This window comes from Brassica napus, chromosome C3 (assembly GCF_020379485.1).
Source record: "Brassica napus cultivar Da-Ae chromosome C3, Da-Ae, whole genome shotgun sequence".
Classification (NCBI taxonomy): domain Eukaryota; kingdom Viridiplantae; phylum Streptophyta; class Magnoliopsida; order Brassicales; family Brassicaceae; genus Brassica; species Brassica napus.
In genome coordinates, this window is record NC_063446.1 from 39553610 (window position 1) to 39575272 (window position 21663).

A 21663-nucleotide genomic window follows, 5' to 3' on the forward strand; every position below is an offset into this window, starting at 1 on the left:
TGGTCAAATATTCACCCCTTATTAATTTGCAAAATATGTATAATTTTAAAACCCCAATTATTTGTTGCGTTATCAAAATTTACGAGGTGTTAGAGCATGATTAATGGGAATATCCATTTGAGATTTTTAGAGTACGATTTGACACTTTTTTTTTCAAAAAAACGTATTTTATATCTTTAATTTAAGATTTTATATCATTTATTTAAGAGACGTTTCTTAGTGTTTTTTAATTAAAATCTAAAAGACGTATCTAATCTATTAATTTAGGGTCCTGCTTTTTATCTACTGTTTAAGGTTGTCATTTAAATTTTAGACTCAATCAAAAATCTATCATTAATATTGCACATTACTTATACAACATCAACCGAAATATCTAATCTGAACAAACTTCACATAAATCATCCCTCGGTTATCTATACAAAAAACAATAAAATTTTCAAATACTCTTTACACTAATCAAGACATGTCTACACATCTCACGTCTCTGCTTATAGTTTGGGTTTATACTAACTTAAAACTGAACATTAACTTGATAAATTATATTTGCTTCTCTTCCATTCACGAATTGCACCTACAACACACCAAAATATAATCAATTCATATGTGTCTATCTTTAATCGTACTAAACATTCTAACATAACAACCTTTATATTTACGTGAGGTTTGAATAATACATAGTTTCATAGTCTATCACAAAGTAGTACATGATATGACTTTTATTCAAAGTTTATCAAATGACATCTAACCGAGTCACTTCTTCATCTGTTAGACTTACATTAACCTCTCATTATGAACACAACATAGTCATCAAGTAAGCTTGAATGTCATATATCTAGAACCATATACGTATAGATCTGGTTCACATCATTACAAACGTTTTCTTTTTTTTTTTGGTCATAACACACGGTACAATTCTTTTATATTTCTTACATATATATAGTATTTCAAATTTTCAAAAATCTATAATCTAATAAAGATCTACATACAATCATTTAGGACGAATATTCTAACAACAGTTTTATAGATTTGATCAAATCTATTTTATTTATTTTCCTTTATCTGTTAGATTTGAAAAGTGCGTTGGTTATTTTTATTTTGTTTTTTTTTTAATTATTAACTAATTAAATTATTAAAAACAATTATTTTGTATAATGTAATTAAAAAAATATAAGAAATAAAACAAAATCAACTCTTTAATTTAAGGGAAATAATTTCATAATTAATCGCCAACTCAACCCACTAAATTAACATATGAAACATTACACATTATAAATTAACACCATGTACAACATATATTATAGTAGGCATGCGGGTTCGGGTAGTTCAGTTTTTGGGTAGTTTGGTTTGACTAAACTCTTGCCAAATTAAACAGTAAAATAGTTTAATTTGATTCGGTATCTAGGTAGTTCATTTCTATTTTTTTTACCGAAACTAACCAAAGTTTTTGGTTTTAATTATATTTTGGTTAAAAATTTAGGTAAAGTCGGTTAGTTTGGTTAATTTGGTTCAAAATTTTGGTTAATTGAGTTAGTTCGGTTCAAATTTTTGTGTAATTTTGGGTAGTTTGGTTACTTCATTTCAAACTTTTGGTTAGTTTAATTTGAAATTTGGTTAACAATATTTTTTTTGAAAAACCCAACTAACCGATTACCGAACCTAACCGAACTGAAAACCAAAGTTTTTATAAACCTGCCAAATCGAACCGAATTTCTCACCGAACTTACCATATTTTGGTTTGGTTCGGTTCGGCGAGTTTGGTTAAAAGTATCAGCCCTATATTATAGGCCAAATCCATTCTATACCCGTAAAGAAAATATATCATATATATTATATAACAAAAATATAAACCAAAAATTTGAAAATCGTATGATATAATCCAAATAATTTTAAGGAAGATTTAGCAAAACAGTATCCGCGCACAGCGCGGATCCGTATCTAGTTTTATATTACACTAAGAATTTCACCTTAAAAATCTGCATTGATCATGGTCTTAGTATGTTTTTTTAAACACTTTATGAGGTCTTAGTGTGTTTTGTATATGTATTTAAGTACTGTGTTCCCACCCCCCCCCCCCCCCCCCCCCCAAAAAAAAAAATAAGACCTACTTCTGACGTGCTTTGATGCAATTTATTGCTCGACCATTACAAATTTAGTTGCATAAATATCATTACATTCATGGCAGTGCACATAACAAACTAGTGAATAATGTCAATGATTCGTTAAAACTCTCGTGTGCCAGTCTTGTCAAAGAAAATAGATAGTTGATTGGGCAACCAATTAAGGATTTATATTTGATTAGTGTATAGTTGATAAAAATAAAGAATTATTTGTTTTGCAGACAAAAGAAGTTTAACATTATGACTTAATTTACTAATGTAAATAAGAAAGCATAATAAGCCAATGCAACAACAACAAACAAAAGAGACAAAAATACAATATATTAAACCATATATAATCAGGTAATTTAAGCATATCTTTATCTTTATCACAGACACTTTTTTGCAATGCAACTGTTTAATAAACTTTGGCAATCCTACAAGCTATTATAGTTAATTAATATGGTACATGTACGTGTATTAAGTTTGACTGTATTATTAAGTGAATGCATTAGCTGTATTGATTTAGACCGAGCAAGCAATTCTTTTCACACTTGAAATAATTTATTAGATTTTTAGCTGATGCCTTCTTCACTATATACGTTGGCCTTTAGTGCAGAAATGTTAAGATAAAGAGAAAAGGTAAGATGGCGTGGTTCACGACTCACGAGTCTTGTCAATATTTTGATTCGAAACTAAAACTTCCAAAACATCTCGAGTAGAAGACAACATCCGTGTAAATGGTCTATTATTTCAACGATTCCATTTATATTCTATTGTTTCCTATTTCCTGTTTTGATAGAATAAAATAGAAGGCCACAATCCAATCGAGTCATTGATTCTATCAAAGTCCCATATCTCCAATCCACCACCGCAAAAATACATTATTTTCGATCTTAGATTATAGGTTTACAAGTCTTTCGTCATCTAAAATATTATTGATCAAATTAAAATATAAAGGTAAGATACAAAAATAGGCAAAAATGAATATTTGCAGATATTCTCGTCTGTAGACACACTTCCATACGAGTTGTGTTGGATTTGGTAGCTAGTTGGGATTTACACCCGGAACAAATGGATGCAAAAACGGCTTTACTTCATGGAGATTTGGAGAAAAAAAATATATGGAGCAACCAAAGGGTTTTGTCAAGCCTGGAGAATAACATCTTGTGTGTAGATTGAAGAAATCAGGTTTGAAGCAGGCTACAAGGCAATGGTACAAACGTTTTGACTCATATATGTTGAAAATCGGCTATCAAATGTGTGAGTATGATTGTTGCGTTTATGTCAAGACCCTTGACGACCATTCTCCCATATTCTTGTTGTTATATGTTGATGATATGCTTATTGCTGCAAACGATATGGAAGATATCAATCGTTTGAAAAGGTTACTGGGAGATGAGTTTGAGATGAAGGATCTTTATGCTGCAAAGAAGATTCTTGGTATGGAGATTCACATGGATAGAAACTCTAAAAGATTATGGCTTTCTCAGAAGAGTTACATTGAAAAGGTTTTACAACGTTTTGACATGTTGAAGGCAAAACCGGCTACACCTTTGGTGAAGCACTTCATACTTTCAGCAGAACAATGCCCAAAGTCTGCTGAAGAACTTAAAGATATGGCAGAAGTTCCTTATGCTAGCGCTGTTGGATGTTTGATGTATGCAATGGTGTATACAAGGCCGGATCTAGCACAAGCAGTTAGTCAAGTTAGTAAGTATATGTTGAATCATGGAAGAAGTAATTGGAATGCTGTCAAATGGATTCTAATTAAGGTACCTACGAGGAACAAGTGATTATGGGCTTATGTTTGTGATATCTTGCACATTTGCATTGTTTTAACTCTTCATTCTTGCATGTTTTGATCATTTAGATTAGGGATTATGCACTTTAGTTTCCTTTTTGCATTGCATAAGTCTTTGAGTGTCCATTGGAGTTCTTGGAGGTACTTGGAAGCATTTGGGATCAAAAAAGGGAGTGGAAAGTGTTGTTTGAGCGAGTAGAGCACCGAAGCGGGCAATGGGAGCGACCTACGACACCCGCTCCAGACGAAACAAAGGCAGCGCGACATCCCACAGCGGGGTTCGGCACCCGCTCTGAGCGATGCATCTTGGTCGACAAACTTTGAAGCTGGAGCGGGCAGTGGGAACGAGGTCATCAACCCGCGCGCCATATGGAGTAATGAAGCAGAGAGCCGGAGCGACCTCTCTGAGCGAGGTGAGGCACCCGCTCTGGAAGCAGAGCGACCTGTTGGAGCGACTTCATCAACCCGCGCGCAATATGAAGAAATGAAGCAGAGAGCCGGAGCGACCTCTCGGAGCGAGGTGAGGCACCCGCTCTGGAAGCAGAGCGACCTGGTGAAGCGACTTCATCAACCCGCTTGCGTTTCTCTTCTACTGATCGAAAATTTATGTTTTATTTGGGCCTTTCAGGTTGTTGACTAAGCCCATTAGGTTTTAGAAGTCATATAAATACTCTCTAAACCTAATGTTAGGATCTTATCTTATTTTCTATCAAATCAAAAGCCACTTTTGGGTGAAAGATCTAATCTTGATCATAAGTTCTTATCTTTGCTTGATTACTTTGACCATTAATCATGTTTAGATTTGGATCAACTAATGATCTAGTGTCTACCATGATTATGAGTGAGTAGTCATCTTTGGATTCATGGGTTAGGATGATTTAGGATGATTAAGTGATGATCTAGAATGTTTAGAGTAGATTAATGTGTTTCCTTGTTTGATTGAGTGATCTTAATGCTAAGCTTGAGTTGGCCATTCTGGTTTAGAACTCTAGACATTTCATTGCCCAGAAGGTGTTCGATGAAATGTCTGAGCCAACCCATCAAGCTCTTAGCTTACCCTACCAAAGGGATTTGATGTTAAGGGACTTAGGAAAGTTGAATGATCTATCCTTAATGATTGCTTGATTGACACAAACCAAAGGAATTTGATGTTTAATCATGAGAGTAAATAAGCTTTTATCTTGAAAGAGAACTTGCTTAGAATTGATATCTAGATTTAGGGGAATGTGTTGATTGAAACCTTGCCATTTTAGATTTAATCTTAGTCATCTGAAATCAAAATTTTATGCTCATGATTCCTCCTTATTCCAATTGATTGAAAGTTGCTTTTTAGTTGCTTTAGAAATATGTTAGATTGATTGAATCACCTTATCACTTGATTGCACTTAGATTAAGTTTGAACCTGCATTCTCTTTGCATCAAAATACTTAGAAATAGATTGACATCTTAATTAATATAATGATTTGATTATTGGACCCTTGAAAAGTCCATTTCAAATTTGGCGCCGTTGCCAATTCTAAGTTGATTTTGACATTGAGATTTGGTCCTTGCTTGAGACTAAGTCTTATTTTCTTGTATCTAGTTACTGATTATCTCTCCTAGTTCTTTTGAATGTCAGGTACATGAACTTGAGGAGTTGAAGACATTAGAGCTTTTGAAAGGGAGATTGCAAAGAAGAGAAGAGGAGAAGAAAAGAAAGCTCATTTGGACAGAGTTGAGCTTGAGATGGAAAGGAATCAGCGCCAAGCTAGAGCTATTGGCACCTATGATCAACCCAATATACATGGGAGTAGGCTGGGTATCAGGGCACCAGCTGTGGAGAACAACAACTTTGAGATCAAATCCAGCTTGATCAACATGATAGAGAACAACAAGTATCATGGTCTTGCTTTGGAGGATCCACTTGATCACTTGGATCAATTTGACAAGTACTGTGGCTTGTCAAAAACAAATGGTGTTTCTGAAGATGCCTTCAAGCTGAGATTGTTTCCATTTTCTTTGGGAGAAAAATCTCACACATGGGAGAAGAACTTTCCAAGTGATTCTATCACGACTTGGAATGAATGCAAGACAACCTTCCTCAACAAGTTCTTCTCTAGCTCAAGGACTGCCAAGCTTAGGAATGAGATCTCTAGGTTTCAACAGAGGAATCTTGAAGGTTTTAGTGAAGCATGGGAAAGGTTCAGAAGTTGCTGGTCTCAATGCCTACATCATGGTTTCACCAAGGAGAGTCTGCTCAGTACCTTCTATAGAGGAGTTTTACCTAAGTTCAGAAGCCAGCTGGATACTGCTAGCAATGGGTTCTTCTTGGGGAGAACTAAAGAAGATGCTGAGAAACTTGTTGAGAACATGGCTCAGAGTGATTCAGTCTATAATGATGAGCATGATAGAAGTAACAGAGGCAGTGGAGGAGATGATCAGAACACAAGGAAAGAGTTGAAGGCTTTACAAGACAAGTTGGATAAGCTTCTCTCAGATAGAGCTAAACAAGAGAAGGTGAACTCTATTGGTGAGCAGAAACAAGAGGGGATTGCTGTGGTTAATGAAGTTGATGGTCTAGAAGGTCAAGAAGAGTTGTGCTTTGTGAATGCTAATGAGACATGGTACAAGAAGGAGCCTAAATTTTAGTACCACAACAATTACCAGCAAAAGCCATTCTACAACAACCAACAAGGTGGTTACCAGTCTACACAAGGCCAAGTTGGGTCTTCCACTTCTGCCCCTCAAGAAAGTAGCACCAATACTATGTTGAAGCAAATCTTGGAGTCTCAGAATAACACTGCAAAGAGCATTGGAGATGAATTAAAGATTCTCCACACCAAGATTGATGGGAACTACAATGACCTCAACAACAAGTTCCTACAACTCTCCTCTCACTTCAAGGCTTTGGAGAATCAGTTTGCCTCTATGCCTTCAACCTCCAAGCGTCCAATGGGATCTCTACCATGGGAATCAGAGCAGAATCCCAAAGATTATTGCAATGTTATCCTCTCTACTACTTCTGAGATTGAGTTGCGTGATCATGAGAAAGAGGTGGATCAGATTGAAAACCTCTCGTATAGAACATAATTTGTTTCCCAAGCTGCAACACAAATTGTGGATAAGGCTGAACACAAGGCTATGGAGAGGGTTAAGGCACAAGCTGAACTGAAGGTTGCAGCAGAGAATCTGAAGAGAGATGAGCACAAGGCTGAGAAACAAGTTGAAAGAGAGGCTGTGCAGAAGCTAAAGAAAGTTAAGTTGGAAGGAACCACTGAGGTTGAGCAGTCACCTTATGATAAGCTCCCATTTCCACAAAGGGTCCTCACCAAAGCTCAAAAGAAGGTGATCTCCAAGTTCAGAAATGACATGAGTGCTGTAGGAGTCAAGCTTCCAGAGATCTCACATATGCGTGATGCTCATGTCCAAATAATGCTCATCAAAGACATTCTAGCTCACAAAGAAGAAGTAGCAGAGCTTCTTGACATCTCTACTTTGCAGCTTGATCCACCAGTCAAACCAAAGTCTATTCCAAAACAAGAAACCAAAGGAAAATTCACCTTGTCTTGCTCCCTTGGTAAGTTCACACTTGATGATGCTCTTGTTGATTCTGGTGCAAGTGTGAATGTGATCTCAATGGAGATGGTGAAGAGTCTTGGGATTGAAAACATGGAGCCAAACACATCCTTACTAATGTTTGGGGACTCCTCTTCTACAACTCCAATTGGTCTCATCAAGGATTTTGCTTTGAAGATTGGAGCTTGCACCATTCCTATTGACCTCACTGTTTTGAAGATGGCAACTAAGAAGAGAGTCCTATTGATCCTTGGCACACCATTTCTCACAACAGTAGGAGCTTGCATTGACTTTACCAACGAGAAGGTCACACTCCTCAATGTGAACAAAGCTATCTCCTACCCAATCAAGTCTCCAATGATGAATGTTGAGTATTGTGGAACCATTACTTATGGAGAACCTTCCATTCAGAAGCTCAAGGATGAAGTGATTGTTAGTGAGAAAGAAGGTTTTGATGGAGAGTCCTCTAAAGAGATGTGTGATAAGCACTTGGAAAGTGCTACGAAGGAGGGGGTGAGTAGAGCCATAGAGGCTACTCATGACAAGAAGAAGATGATGAAAGAACCTCACCCTACTTCTGTTGAAAAATCTTCACACATTCTCACTCGTCACCCAATAAAGTTCAAAGATGGAGTGAATGAGTACAAGACCAAGTGCAAGGAAAGGTCTAAGTCATTCTCAGGTGCAAGAGCCATCATAACTCCTCAGCTCCAAGATGATCCACTCAAGCTTCAAGAGCTCCTCTCTCAGGTCCTCACCATCACTCTTGAAGGTGGGAAGGATCCTCTTTCTCCGTCCTCCACTTGAGGTACCACTCCAACCTTTACATTGTATATACCAGTTTTTCTTTGCATTTATTCTTTCTTTTGGGTATCTCTTTCAACTTACTAACACAGAGACTGTGTGAACTAAGTTTGGGGAAGGTACCAAGTATTTGATCATGTTTGCTTTGATGATATTGCATTGAATCTTGCATTGTACATACATATTTGCATAGAAAAACCAAAAAATTTTGAAAATTTTGAAAAACACAAAAAGAAGCATGTAGTTGCATCACTTGCATTCTTAGGATTGAGTGTAGAGCATATAGGTTGCATTCATGAATAGAGAGAAACCTTGTAAAGAACACATGTCTAGAACTCAAAGTGACACCCTAGTTAAACATATCAAGTAGCTTAAGCATCTCTTGAAAGCCTTGCATGCTTCGAGCCTTGAAAACTCTTCTTGAAACTTGTTTGCTTGCTTGATATTGGCATTGTTTTTAAAATCAGCTCCAAACTGAACTTGTCTTGAATGAACTTAATCTCTCTTGCATATGTGCACTTGCATACTTGATCATGGATCTCATACACATTTGGGTTATCTTATTCCATTATACCACTCTTTGTTAACTCAAATGGCACTCCATACCCTACAACCCTAGCCATTCTTTGAGACCAAACATTTATTTGCATGAGTGAGGCCTCTTTTGATAGCTTGTCATGTGCAAAATCTTGAGAGTATTGGAGGCGACATAGATTTGTTCTCGTCTCTTGCTAGCATAATGAGCTAGCATTTGGGGATAGTGAGTGGGTTTGTGTATTCTAAATATTAATATTTTGGGTTTAGGGAGTGAGAAAGATGAGAAAGATGAACAAAGTGTCATGAAAAAAAAAATCCTAGGGACAAAAAGAAAGAATGAAGCTCTAGATTGTGTACAAAAGAACCTTCCCCCTTATAAAAAATAAAAAAAAAGAGAAAATAAAAGAGAATCAATGAGAAGGTGGGAAGGGAAATGAGAAAGAGTTATAGCTAAGTGTTGTAAAAAGTGAATAAAAGTCCCTAGTTGGTTGAGTCAAAAGAAAAAAGAGAGTTGTTCATTGGGTGAGTGATGTGAGTGAGTGCTATTTTGGTTTTAGGATGGGGATGAAAAGGGAAGAGCTTGTAATCACTTAGGAAAAGGGTAGAACGATGAGAATGGATCTATGTATGCATAAATTGCTTCTAGTCTTAGATAAATTTTGCATAATGATCAAACTCCTTGTTCTTGAGTGATAACCACTTTGAAATGATGCATTTTAGACCATTTGCTTACCTAGCCAAATGATTGAGATCATGTGCCCATTTGTGAGAATTCACCTTGTGTGTGTGTGTGAATCAATATGAGGGTTGGTTGAAGGAACTTGTTGGTTGATGAGTATTGCAACTTGTGTAAAGGCATAAGAGTATTGATAGGCCTAGAGAAGCTAGAGTATAATAAGAGAGTTTGCTCATGCTATTTGCTATATTTCTTTAGGATGTTAAGTTGAGTGCTAGGAAGTGTTTCTTTTGGTTATGAGTTCCCATTTTCAAACCTCTCTCCCTTTGGCTCTTGAAAGTTTACTTGTGGACAAGTAAATGACTAGTGTGGGGGAGTTGATATCTTGCACATTTTCATTGTTTTAACTCTTCATTCTTGCATGTTTTGGTCATTTAGATTAGGGATTATGCACTTTAGTTTCCTTTTTGCATTGCATACGTCTTTATCAGGTGTTGGACTAGTGTCCATTGGAGTTCTTGGAGGTACTTGGAAGCATTTGGGATCAAACAACGGAGTGGAAAGTGTTGTTTGAGCGAGTAGAGCACCGGAGCGGGCAATGGGAGCGACCTACGACACCCGCTCTAGACGAAACGAAGGCAGCACGACATCCCACAGCGGGGTTCGACACCAGCTCTGAGCGATGCATCTTGGTCGACGAACTTTAAAGCTGGAGCGGGCAGTGGGAGCGAGGTCATCAACCCGCACGCCATATGGAGTAATGAAGCAGAGAGCCGGAGCGACCTCTCGGAGCGAGGTGAGGCACCCGCTCTGGAAGCAGAGCGACCTGGTGGAGCGAGTTCATCAACCCGTGCGCAATATGAAGAAATGAAGCAGAGAGCCGGAGCGACCTCTCGGAGCAGAGAGCCAGAGCGACCTGGTGGAGCGAGTTCATCAACCCGCGCGCGTTTCTTTCTTCTGATCGAAAATTTATGTTTTATTTGGGCCTTTTAGGTTGTCGAATGAGCCCACTAGGTTTTAGAAGTCATATAAATACTCTCTAAACCTAATGTTAGAATCTTATCTTGTTTTCTATCAAATCAAAAGCCACTTTTGGATGAAAGATCTAATCTTGATCATAATTTCTTATCTTTGCTTGATTACTTTGACCATTAATCATGTTTAGATTTGGATCAACTAATGATCTAGTGTCTACCATGATTATGAGTGAGTAGTCATCTTTGGATTCATGGGTTATGATGATTTAGGATGATTAAGTGATGATTTAGAATGTTTAGAATAGATTAATGTGTTTCCTTGCTTGATTGAGTGATCTTAATGCTAAGCTTGAGTTGGCCATTCTGGTTTAGAACTCTAGACATTTCATTGTCCGGAAGGTGTTCGATGAAATGCCTGAGCCAACTCATCAAGCTCTTAGCTTACCCTACCAAAGGGATTTGATGTTAGGGGAGTTAGGAAAGTTGAATGATCTATCCTTAATGATTGCTTGATTGACACAAACCAAAGGAATTTGATGTTTGATCATGAGAGTAAATGAGCTTTTATCTTGGAAGAGAACTTGCTTAGAATTGATATCTAGACTTAGGAGAATGTGTTGATTGAAACCTTGCCATTTTAGATTTAATCTTATTCATCTGAAATCAAAATCCTATGCCCATGATTCCTTCTTATTCCAATTGATTGAAAGTTGCTGTTTAATTGCTTTAGAAACCTGTTAGATTGATTGAATCACCTTATCACTTGATTGCACTTAGATTAAGTTTGAACCTGCATTCTCTTTGCATCAAAATACTTAGAAATGGATTTACATCTTAATTACTATAATGATTTGATTATTGGACCCTTGAAAAGTCCATTTCAGTTTGGAAGTCAGAAGTGCGATTCAGTTATCGGGTTCGTGTATTCAGATTATGGTGGAGACCTGGATAATAGCAGGTCAACTACATGGTACGTTTTTACTCTTGCAGGAGCACCTATATGTTGGAGATCGGTACAACAACCCATTGTAGCGATGTCAACCACAAAAGCTGAATATATGGCACTTGGAGAAGCAGCTAAGGAAGCAGTATGGGTATAAGGTCTTGTATCCGAGTTGGGTGTTGATCAAGGAGGTGTTCAATTACACTGTGATAGTCAAAGCGCTTTGTACTTGACTAAGAATCAAGTGTATCATGCAAGGACGAAGCACATTCGAATAAGGTTTCACAAAATAAGGGAGTTAGCAGCTTCTGGAGAAGTCTTGTTGGAGAAGATGCATACGTCGAAAAATGCAGCTGACATGTCGACCAAACCTGTTACAACGGAGAAATTCAAGCATTGCTTGGATTTACTCCATGTTGTCTGATGCTAAGAAGCAAGGGGGGTTCCCCCAGAAGATAGACCGGATAAAGAGTTTTGTAGAGACTTTTCGTCAATGTGGAGTTTGTTGCATCTTGAGGTGTCTTGAATCTCTGTGCACAAGTAAAAGCTCAGCATTTGTATTCTACGATACAGTATGCCTTATCGGTTTAGGAAAATTTACTTTTATTAGATAAATATGTATTCCTATAGGGAAAATTAAATAAGGTTTTGAAGTTTTTATAAATATGGATTTAAGGGTTTGTAAGTTTATTTATTCATAATAAGCTTTTAATAATAAGAAACTCTAAACGGATATTTGTCTCATACGTTTTTACTCTTTTGGCTTTCTTTTGTTCGAATTTATGATATAATTAAGAAAACCAACTTTGCGTAAACTACCGATTTTTTAATTAAGGGCCAGTTTGTTTCTCCATCTGGATGAGCCATCTGGATGAAGATGAGAGTTTTGTTTGTTTAGACACTAAAAGTGCAACTCATTCAGATGGATCATCCGGATGACTTTCGGAAATTTAGGCTTAATTTTAAAGTCCATCCGGCTGAACCAATTTGGATCATTTGAATGGAGATGGTTCATTCAAAATAGTATAATGTCTATTATGCCCTTAATGTAATTCACAAATTACAAATCTAAACATAATATCATTTTGTCACACACGAAAACTGACAAAACCACAAAAATGTGTTTTCCCGCAAAAATCTAAAAACTAATTTTTCACGCCAAAACCCCAAAAACGCATTTTCTCGCCAAAATTGTAAAAACGTATTTTTCCACCAAAATTGCAAAAACGTGTTTTCACGCAAAAATCACAAAAACGTGTTTTCATGCCAAAATCACAAAAAACATGTTTTCACGCCGAAACCCCAAAACACAAATTTCCGCCAAAACAAAAAAAAACATGTTTTCCCGCCAAAATCGCAAAAACGTGTTTTCCCGCCAAAATTGCAAAATCTCGTTTTTTCCGCCAAAATTGCAAAAACGCGTTTTCACGCCAAAACCCCAAAAACGCGTTTTCCCGCAAAAACCACAAAAATGCGATTTCCCGCCAAAATTGCAAAATCACGTTTTTCCGCCAAAACCGAAAATTTTCATTTTCCCGCCAAAACAAAAAAAAAAGTATTTTCCCCGCCAAAACGCGTTTTCCCACCAAAACCACAAAAACGTGTGTTCCCACTAAAATCGCAAATCTCGTTTTCCCGCCAAAATCGAAAATCTCATTTTCCCACCAAAACCGAAAATCTCATTTTCCCACCAAAACCGAAAATCTCATTTTTCCGCGAAAACCGCAAAAAACGTGTTTTCCTGCAAAACCGCAAAACATATTTTCCCGCCAAAACCGCAAAAACGCGCTTTCCCGCCAAAACAAAAGAAAACTATTTTCCGCCAAAACCGAAAAATGTGTTTTCCCGCTAAAACCAAAAAAATCTAATTTTCCCGCCAAAACCACAAAAAACTCGTTACTTTTGAAATAATTATAATGTAAATATATTAGACTAAATAATTAAATGTAATATAGTTAAAATTAATATCATATATTATTAAATCAATACAAGGGTATTTTGGTAATTTGTTTACTAAATTCATTTGGACGAAAATGAAAATAAAAAAACAAACATAAAGATGATTCATCTAGATGAACTATTTGGATGGACAAACGAACAGTCACAAAAATCTGAATGTATCATCTGAATACATCATACAAATAAATTAGTAATTACAAGAGAATTTGACAAAAAAAACCCGATTCACCACACGCTCCTATTTTTTAATTATTTATCTTCAAATGCAAGTAATACTTTTATACGCGTATGAATTCAATTGTAATAGCTAAAGAACAGATCCAGCTAAAAGTCCGAAATAAAAAGAATCATTTTTAATACAAAACGTAAAAGTACGTAGTATTATTCCGTAGACAAACATTCGCTAAGAAGACAGATTGAAAGAGGTGTCCCACTCTTCTAGTCAAATATTCATAATATTTAACTTAGTTCGTAATTCTCATGCATTGTGCCTAAATTAACGCCTAGTGATTATTCATTAAAATATAGTGATTTGTATATATCTTCACTAGACGGTTATGATATTCTTAAATTATGAGTATATGTATATCAAGACAACTACACAAAAGATACATACTATATTAACCGATTTAGTTTGTGTAAACACAGATAATTGAATTAGATATTTATGTGTTAAGAAAAAATAAACATGTGCACAAGTTGTTTGTATTAGTCTTATATATGTATCCCCCATAATGCGTATTAATATCAGTTAGAAGAAATAATTTAACGGTGGAAAGCCATGCATGCAAGATTAAATATTTTTGTTACTAATTTCATCGTCTAATGTTGGACGTTCGTGATGATAAAATTAATTTACTGACCACTCTTTTGTTGTGGGTCAACTAATTAATATTCCCTCTGTTTTTTATTGTAAGTAGTTTTAGATAAATGCACAAATACTAAGAAAGTTATTAATTTTTCCAAAAGTAGCATTTGATATATAAATTAGGTGTAGTTAAACCAATCATAAATAAGTATATATTATTTGATTGGTAATACTATACCCAATAAAAATTAAAATTACTTAAAATTATGAAAGCTATTTATATTTTGAAACAAACAAATTTTGCTTAAACTATTTACAATAAAAAACAGAGGGAATACTATTGTTTTCCCATAATTACCTAATAAAGCCATTGGCCACATAAAAAAAATAGGTAAAAAAAGAGAAGAAATTCACAAATCTAAATGTAGGTAGTTAGGTACATACAAGGACCTTATTCATATACGCTAATATTAATTATAAAACTAATCTGTTACAACGATTATAAAATGCAATATCGGTAAAACGTAGCTCCAATTAGTTAATGTGTTCGTAGCCCGGCTTTGTTTACTCATTTACAACCACGATTCTATTACTCGTTTCCACTATAAATACATAAACCAAAATCTCAAACTATATAACACAACATATCCAAAGTTATAATCTGAAATGTTTTCACAAATATATATGAATCATCTGGTTAATAACTAAGAAGAAACTAATATATATGGCAAGTGTTACTAATTTTAACCCCCACGGCGTCTTCTTACCGTTATTCCTTGTCCTGGCAGCAACAGCAACCGCAACCACAAGACCATACCCATTCCTCCCAAGGCCACGTGTCGGATATTACGGTAGTGCATGCTGGAATGTAGAATCGATAGTGAGGTCCGTAGTCCAGTCTAACTATTTCACAAATCCAGCCAATGCTCCGGGCATTTTGCGTATGCATTTTCACGATTGTTTCGTCCGTGGCTGCGACGGTTCCATTCTCCTCGACGGACCTAACTCTGAGAAAACGGCGATTCCAAATCAATCGCTGAGAGGGTTTAACGTTATCGAAAAAGCTAAGACTCAGCTTGAGATCGCTTGTCCTCTAACAGTCTCTTGTGCTGATATTCTCGCACTAGCTGCTCGTGACTTCGTCGTTCTGGTTTAACCTATATTTTATTTTATATTTTAAGTCTAACTATTGTTTATAGCTTTACGTAACCTAATGGAAGTTTGATTATGCATGAATAGACAGGTGGACCATGGTGGCCAGTTCTATTGGGACGACTCGATGGTAGGATTTCCTTAGCCTCGAATGTTGATTTGCCCGAACCTACAGACTCAGTTGCGGTGCAGAAGCAGAGGTTCGCTGCGAAATATCTTAACACCCAAGATCTAGTTGTCCTTGCTGGTACGTAAATAAATTGAGATTAGGCTTCTCCTAGCTTCAATCCTAATTTTTCGATTTTCTTTTTATTTGAATGTTTTTTTAATATTAATCCATTATAAATACCAAATAAAGCGTTTACTTTTCTTTTCTTAAAAAAAGAATTGAATGTATATACATGAAAGTGTATATTTTAGGGTATTAAATTTATTTTGTTTTAGATTTGCATATAACTTTCAGGTTATTAACCTCTATATGTATAACCCGTATAACTAAGTATATGTTACATGTGTAAATAAATTTATAGTAGCATGGTATATTATTTAACAAAATTTCACCATTTCTTACATCTTAATTAATTAATTTAAGCTAGAATTCATAAAATACGTTGTATAATGTATTGCAAATTACACAATTTGAATCTATCTTGTGATACACTCCAATTTACATAGTGGATTTTGTGTATAAACAGCCGGACACACGATAGGAACGGTGGGGTGTGGTGTGTTTAGGGATAGATTCTTCAACTACAAAAACACAGGAAGTCCTGACCCAACCATCAACCCAAATTTCGTCCCTCAGATCCAATCACAATGTCCTCTCAACGGCAACGCCGCTACTCGTGTCACGCTGGACCTGGGAAGTGAAGGCCAGTTCGACACTTCGTACCTTAACAACTTGAGGTTTGGTCGAGGTGTCCTTGAGTCTGATCAGTTCCTATGGAATGATCCCGAGACTCGTTCCATCGTGGAGCGGTTGCTGGGACTACGGTTTCCGTTTTTGCCGTTTGGACCCGAGTTTGCTAGGTCGATGTCTAAGATGAGTCTGACGGAGGTCAAGACGGGTTTGGATGGGGAGATTCGTAGGGTTTGTTCTGCGATCAATTGATAAACATAAAGGAAACTATTATGATGTCATAAAAGTAATAAATAAAACATGGAGATATAAAGTTCAATAGACTCTCCAGCTTTCCAAGGATAACAAACAAATAATGATTAAGCATTTTCTAGCATGATTATAGTGTTTAATTACGTCGATGCATGAATATGAGGAAATAAGTGTTATAGAATCGTGTTACAAAAAGTGTCGTAGAATAGAACTAAGGAATGGGTAATAGTTCCCTTTGATTATTCATGTATATATTAAAGTTGAAGCAGGAATTATGATTCATTACTCTTTTCAAATTTTTATTTTCTGTTTATCTCCAATTTTAAAAGAAACTGGAGTTGAATATAACTTATAAGAAGATAATAGAAAATATGTGAAAGTCAATAAAGATATAAAGAATCAGTTTGAATTCACTGTGCGAAAATGAATCTAATCATTAGTGGAAAATGATTAATGGAATAACAATAACATAGTGGTTGACTTTGATAATAAAGAAAAAGCGAGTCAATGATATTATGGCATCGAAGTTGTCTCTTGGTGGTTTCATTAAACAAGACATCTCTTGTCAACTTCGTTTTAAAAACAAAAAAGACATCTCTTGTCAACTAAAGGTTGTATATGCTTTTTTCTCTCTTCTACCGGCTAATATAACCTTTTCCAATTAACATTTTCATACATTTATCATAGTTTTAAAGACCCTGTTTATCACTAATATTTTAAAAGTAAGAAGTTATCTATCGGTTTTAATTCATTGTAACACAAAAAAAAAACTATATGCTCATGATTCTGTTACGTAAAAATAGAATTCTACAACAATTACACCATTTTTTCCTGAGTTTCGTGTGCTTTGTATAAAATATTTGACTGATAACACATTCAAGAGGAATAAGTGTTGAATTTATGAATGTAATAGAAAGTCGACTATACAACTATGCATACTTCGTCAAAAGGATAATGAAACGGGAGAGCAAGATAAAGATGTTCTATGGGCAGGTCAATTGGTAACAGTTTGTCATTCCCATGTGGGAATGCTGTTAAAGGCAGGGCCGGCTGAAACCTTTTACGGGCCCTAGGGCAAAATTAAAAAAAGTGACCTTTAACCAATGAAATTAAAATTTTGAAATTGTTGTTACAAGGTAAAATAAAATCGTTTTCGTTTGAAAAGGTAAGCACAACCATAAAAGTAAAACATTCTTACTCTTTTTATAGCTTTTTTTTTTTCTTGAGAATGAAATCATTTGTTCCTACAAAAACCTTCAAAATATAATATCTTTAGTAGGCTATACTTCAAAGTCAAGTTAATTTCTAAAATTTAAGTAAAAAGAAAAGTACCCCTGGATTTAAGAATCAAAAAAATGAATTGATGAAGCTGAAAGTGAAACTGAAATGGATACCTGAAACAAGAAAACAAAAAAAAATCCTCAGACGTTTTAGAAACGAAAAAAATATTTTGCTCTACCAAAAAAAATCAGTGATCTCTAAACAAAAAACAGGATAGTAAAAAAAAATATTAAAGATCACTTACATAAACTAATCAACAATGTAAGAATCCTTGAAGAATCAACGATTTTGAGAGTATTAAAATTGTATTGTCACTGAAGACGTCTTGATGAAATACACTCATACCTAAAAAGCTCACATTAGATAACTACTTTTAATGTTGATTATAATATTTTAGTATTAATTATAATTTGGTAAAAGTTTAATCAAATTAACATAAATAAGATTTTGCTTCCATAAAGTTAGATTTATAAATTTTGTATTTATTAATTTCGTTTTTCTAAAACATTATACGTATAGTTTACAAAAAATAGAATTACACTACTACATTAAAAAAAAAAAATTATAGGCCCCTTTCAACAATGGGCCCTGGGCGGGTGCACTGCTGGCCCCTGGTCATCAGCCGGCCCTGGTTAAAGGGTGAGGTCTTGGGTTCAAGATTTACCAACAACCTAATTATGGAGTCAGAGATAACTCATAATGGAAGGGTTGGGGTCGGTACGCTACAGCGCTGTGAACCTGGGGCCCACGGAGTGGGTAGTTCCCACGGGGTGGGTAGTTCCCACGGGGCGGGTTGTCACAAAAAAATCGACTTTTTATGTGACAACCCATCCCGCTCACTCGGAATCCGGCTCACAGTCATGCAGGGCACCGACCCCAACCCCTCCATTATCAGATCAATTGGTGACAACTCATCCTGGAAGAGTGTTGTTAAAGGGTGAGGTCCTGGGTTCGAGACTCACCAACAACCTAATTATGGAGTCAGAGAAAACTCATAATGGAAGGGTTGGGGTCGGTGCCCTGCAGGTCTGTGAACCGGATTCCGAGTGAGTGGGATGGGTTGTTACACATAGACTTGGTCCTTTTCAATATACTGGCTAGGCTCATAACATTTTCGAAATGTATTTTAATGAGATTTTTATTTGCTTATTATATCTTAACAAATGCAGAGTTCCGCAAAAATTCAAATGCAGTCAGTTTGGTTGATTTTAAATACTGATTATATCGACCGACATGTTCTTATTCAATTTAAGATAATTTACTACGTTTTAGAAAAAATGTGTAATATGGTTTTATACTTTTATACGTGAGAATTATAATCTATGATCAAGAAAACATATTCAAGCTGATTGAAGACTACTACTTCGATCTAAATACTGTACAAACTAAGCAAGCATAACTACACAATCGTGATCGAGTGGTTGGTCGAGTGGTACTGCGAGTTTAAAAATGTGTTTAGCATTTTGGGATACTAAACTCAAATTTATTCGTTTGTGTGGGTGTGTGACATGGATGTATGATTCCCATTACATGTAATCGGATCTGTCTGTTACCGGCTGACAAATTTCTAGAGTACTAGTCAGTTGGATCTCGATCCACCGGATACTTCTGTTATAAAGAAAAAAATGAACTAAACATACAAGTTCTCTTTTTGGGTGCACAAGTAAGCGTACAATTTGTTATTCAAAGTTGAGCAAAAAAAAAAGTTGTTATTTAACGGTCACACGCGTTTCATCGTCATCAGGAAAAAATAATTTCTTCATCAGAAAATTTACGCATAAGCAAACCAGCTGTCAGTATAATGATTGTATTCGTTTAATTACTTTAGTCCTGGGAAGTGATTAACTACTGATTAAAGTCATCATTATCCGTATTCTCATCATTATCCGTATTCTCTTCGTTTTGTAGCCTTACCCATGCACAAACTTCTTCTCCGATAAGTTGAAAGATTCCATGGCGGTGAATACTTTTAGATTTTTAATTCTTCATAGAACTCTTAATAGTACTATTGCTAAGCCAAAAAAAAATATTAAGAAGTTAACTTAAAACTATTATAGCATATAAATTTAATCATTTTAAAAAGTCAACTATACCCTGTACAATTTCATTATCATTACCATGTTCTGACCAAAAAATCGAAAACTATATTATCGCCACGCAATAATTATACGTACAATTTATCTCCATATGATCGGATTATAACTATGATTTTACCAAACTTTTGAATCTATCATCAACCATTTATATTTTATAATTTAAAGCGAAGATAGCTTCGATCAAGGATACATAAACAATGAAATATGCATAATATAATTGTTACAAAAAAAAGCATAATACATACATATATGTTAAATGAACCGACTCGTCAAAACCATAATGCAACTAATTATTATTTCATGATTAACTATAGCAACTTATAATAATATAACTCCCATAAAATTCGGCGTCGCGTGCCGAAGTTGATCGTTGCAATTCTTATTACCAAGACTTTTTTTGCCTATAAAGACTAACCCTTTAACACCAAACTCAGACACACACACAACAAACAATAACAAAGCTCAAACACTTTCTTATACATTACCAAACAAAATACAAAATGGGTCGTGGTTATAACTTACTATCCATTCTAGTAACGTTTTTAGTATTGGTTGCAGCTGTAACTGCACAAGGAAATCGTGGTTCAAGCCGTGGAGGTGGTGGTCGAAGACCACGTGTTGGGTATTATGGCAATAGATGCCGGAACGTAGAGTCCATCGTGGCTTCGGTGGTTCGAGCACATGTCCGGTCCAATCCGGCTAATGCACCCGGGATTTTGCGTATGCATTTTCACGATTGCTTTGTTCGTGGCTGCGATGGCTCAGTTCTCCTCGCTGGTGATACTAGCGAGAGAACCGCCGTTCCAAACCGTTCATTGAGAGGGTTTGACGCTATTGAAGAAGCTAAGGCTAGGCTTGAGGTTGCTTGTCCTAGAACTGTTTCTTGCGCTGATATCCTCACCCTTGCTGCACGCGAAGCTGTTGTTTTGGTAACATATTTTAAATTAATTATTTTGGTTTAAATTGTTACACGCACGTATAAACATATAGTATTTAATGTATTGTGTGTAACCGAATGCAGACCGGTGGTCAAGGGTGGCGAGTGCCATTGGGACGTCTGGACGGCCGAATCTCACAAGCCTCGGACGTGATCTTACCCGGACCATTCGACCCCGTCGACAAGCAGAAGCGAGACTTCGCTGCTAAAACTCTCAATACAATAGACCTCGTAACCCTTGTTGGTATGTTTTCATTACATTCAGCGAGTATAAAAACATTCAGTACTAGCTGATAATGCTAATATTACGAGTTTTGGTTTGACTAGGCGGACACACAATAGGAACTGCTGGTTGCGGTTTGGTAAGAGGCAGGTTCTTTAACTTCAACGGCACAGGACAACCCGACCCATCAATCAATCCGAGGTTCGTACCATTGGTTCAGAATCGATGCCCTCTAACCGGAGACGCATCAGCCCGAGTCGACTTAGACGATGGTAGTGTTGGCAGGTTTGACACGTCGTTCCTAAGGAACGTGAGGTCAAGCCGTGTAGTTCTCCAATCCGACCTAGTCTTATGGAGGGACCCCGAGACTCGAGGCATCATAGAACGGTTATTAGGCTTACGCCGACCATCACTGAGGTTTGGAACAGAGTTCGGGAAGTCGATGGTCAAGATGAGTCTTATAGACGTTAAGACAGGATCAGATGGGGAGATTCGTAGGGTTTGCTCTAGGATCAACTGATTAAGAATATGAAAGCACAACAGTGTGGTTTGGTTTTAATCTATGATGGTTAATGAATAATCATTTGTTTTATACAATAAGTTTGCTATATCATCTTGTGGTTTGATTGTTACGTTATGAATTTTCAAGTGTAAGATTGTACTTGTAACATGAATGTATTATACTCTAAGATTGTCATTTATTT

General features: G+C 36.0%; 2 protein-coding genes and 1 non-coding gene across 3 annotated transcripts; 2 read left to right on the forward strand and 1 right to left on the reverse strand.

Annotated features, from left to right (window-relative positions):
* Positions 1–6012: 6012 nt before the first annotated feature.
* Positions 6013–6119, reverse strand: LOC125584693. Its single transcript, XR_007321603.1, has one exon. It is a non-coding gene; the product is annotated as a small nucleolar RNA R71 (small nucleolar RNA).
* An 8451-nt stretch (positions 6120–14570) lies between these two features.
* Positions 14571–16495, forward strand: LOC106380232 (peroxidase 70-like). Its single transcript, XM_013820037.3, has 3 exons — positions 14571–15309; positions 15399–15558; positions 16007–16495. Exons 1-3 carry the CDS (start codon positions 14884–14886, stop codon positions 16420–16422), a joined length of 1002 nt encoding a protein of 333 aa, XP_013675491.2. The 5' UTR covers positions 14571–14883; the 3' UTR covers positions 16423–16495.
* A 3714-nt stretch (positions 16496–20209) lies between these two features.
* On the forward strand, positions 20210–21663 carry LOC106380242 (peroxidase 69-like). The gene is made up of 3 exons (XM_013820046.3): positions 20210–20728; positions 20821–20980; positions 21064–21663. Exons 1-3 carry the CDS (start codon positions 20300–20302, stop codon positions 21477–21479), a joined length of 1005 nt encoding a protein of 334 aa, XP_013675500.2. The 5' UTR covers positions 20210–20299; the 3' UTR covers positions 21480–21663.

Excerpts from the sequence above, each read along its gene's own strand:
- LOC106380242 (XM_013820046.3), top strand. The coding sequence starts at position 20,300 with ATGGGTCGTGGTTATAACTTACTATCCATTCTAGTAACGTTTTTAGTA. Across the intron at positions 20,729-20,820 it reads CACGCGAAGCTGTTGTTTTG|ACCGGTGGTCAAGGGTGGCG; the intron begins GTAACATATTTT and ends AACCGAATGCAG. Across the intron at positions 20,981-21,063 it reads AGACCTCGTAACCCTTGTTG|GCGGACACACAATAGGAACT; the intron begins GTATGTTTTCAT and ends TGGTTTGACTAG.
- LOC106380232 (XM_013820037.3), top strand. The coding sequence starts at position 14,884 with ATGGCAAGTGTTACTAATTTTAACCCCCACGGCGTCTTCTTACCGTTA. Across the intron at positions 15,310-15,398 it reads CTCGTGACTTCGTCGTTCTG|ACAGGTGGACCATGGTGGCC; the intron begins GTTTAACCTATA and ends ATGCATGAATAG. Across the intron at positions 15,559-16,006 it reads AGATCTAGTTGTCCTTGCTG|CCGGACACACGATAGGAACG; the intron begins GTACGTAAATAA and ends GTGTATAAACAG.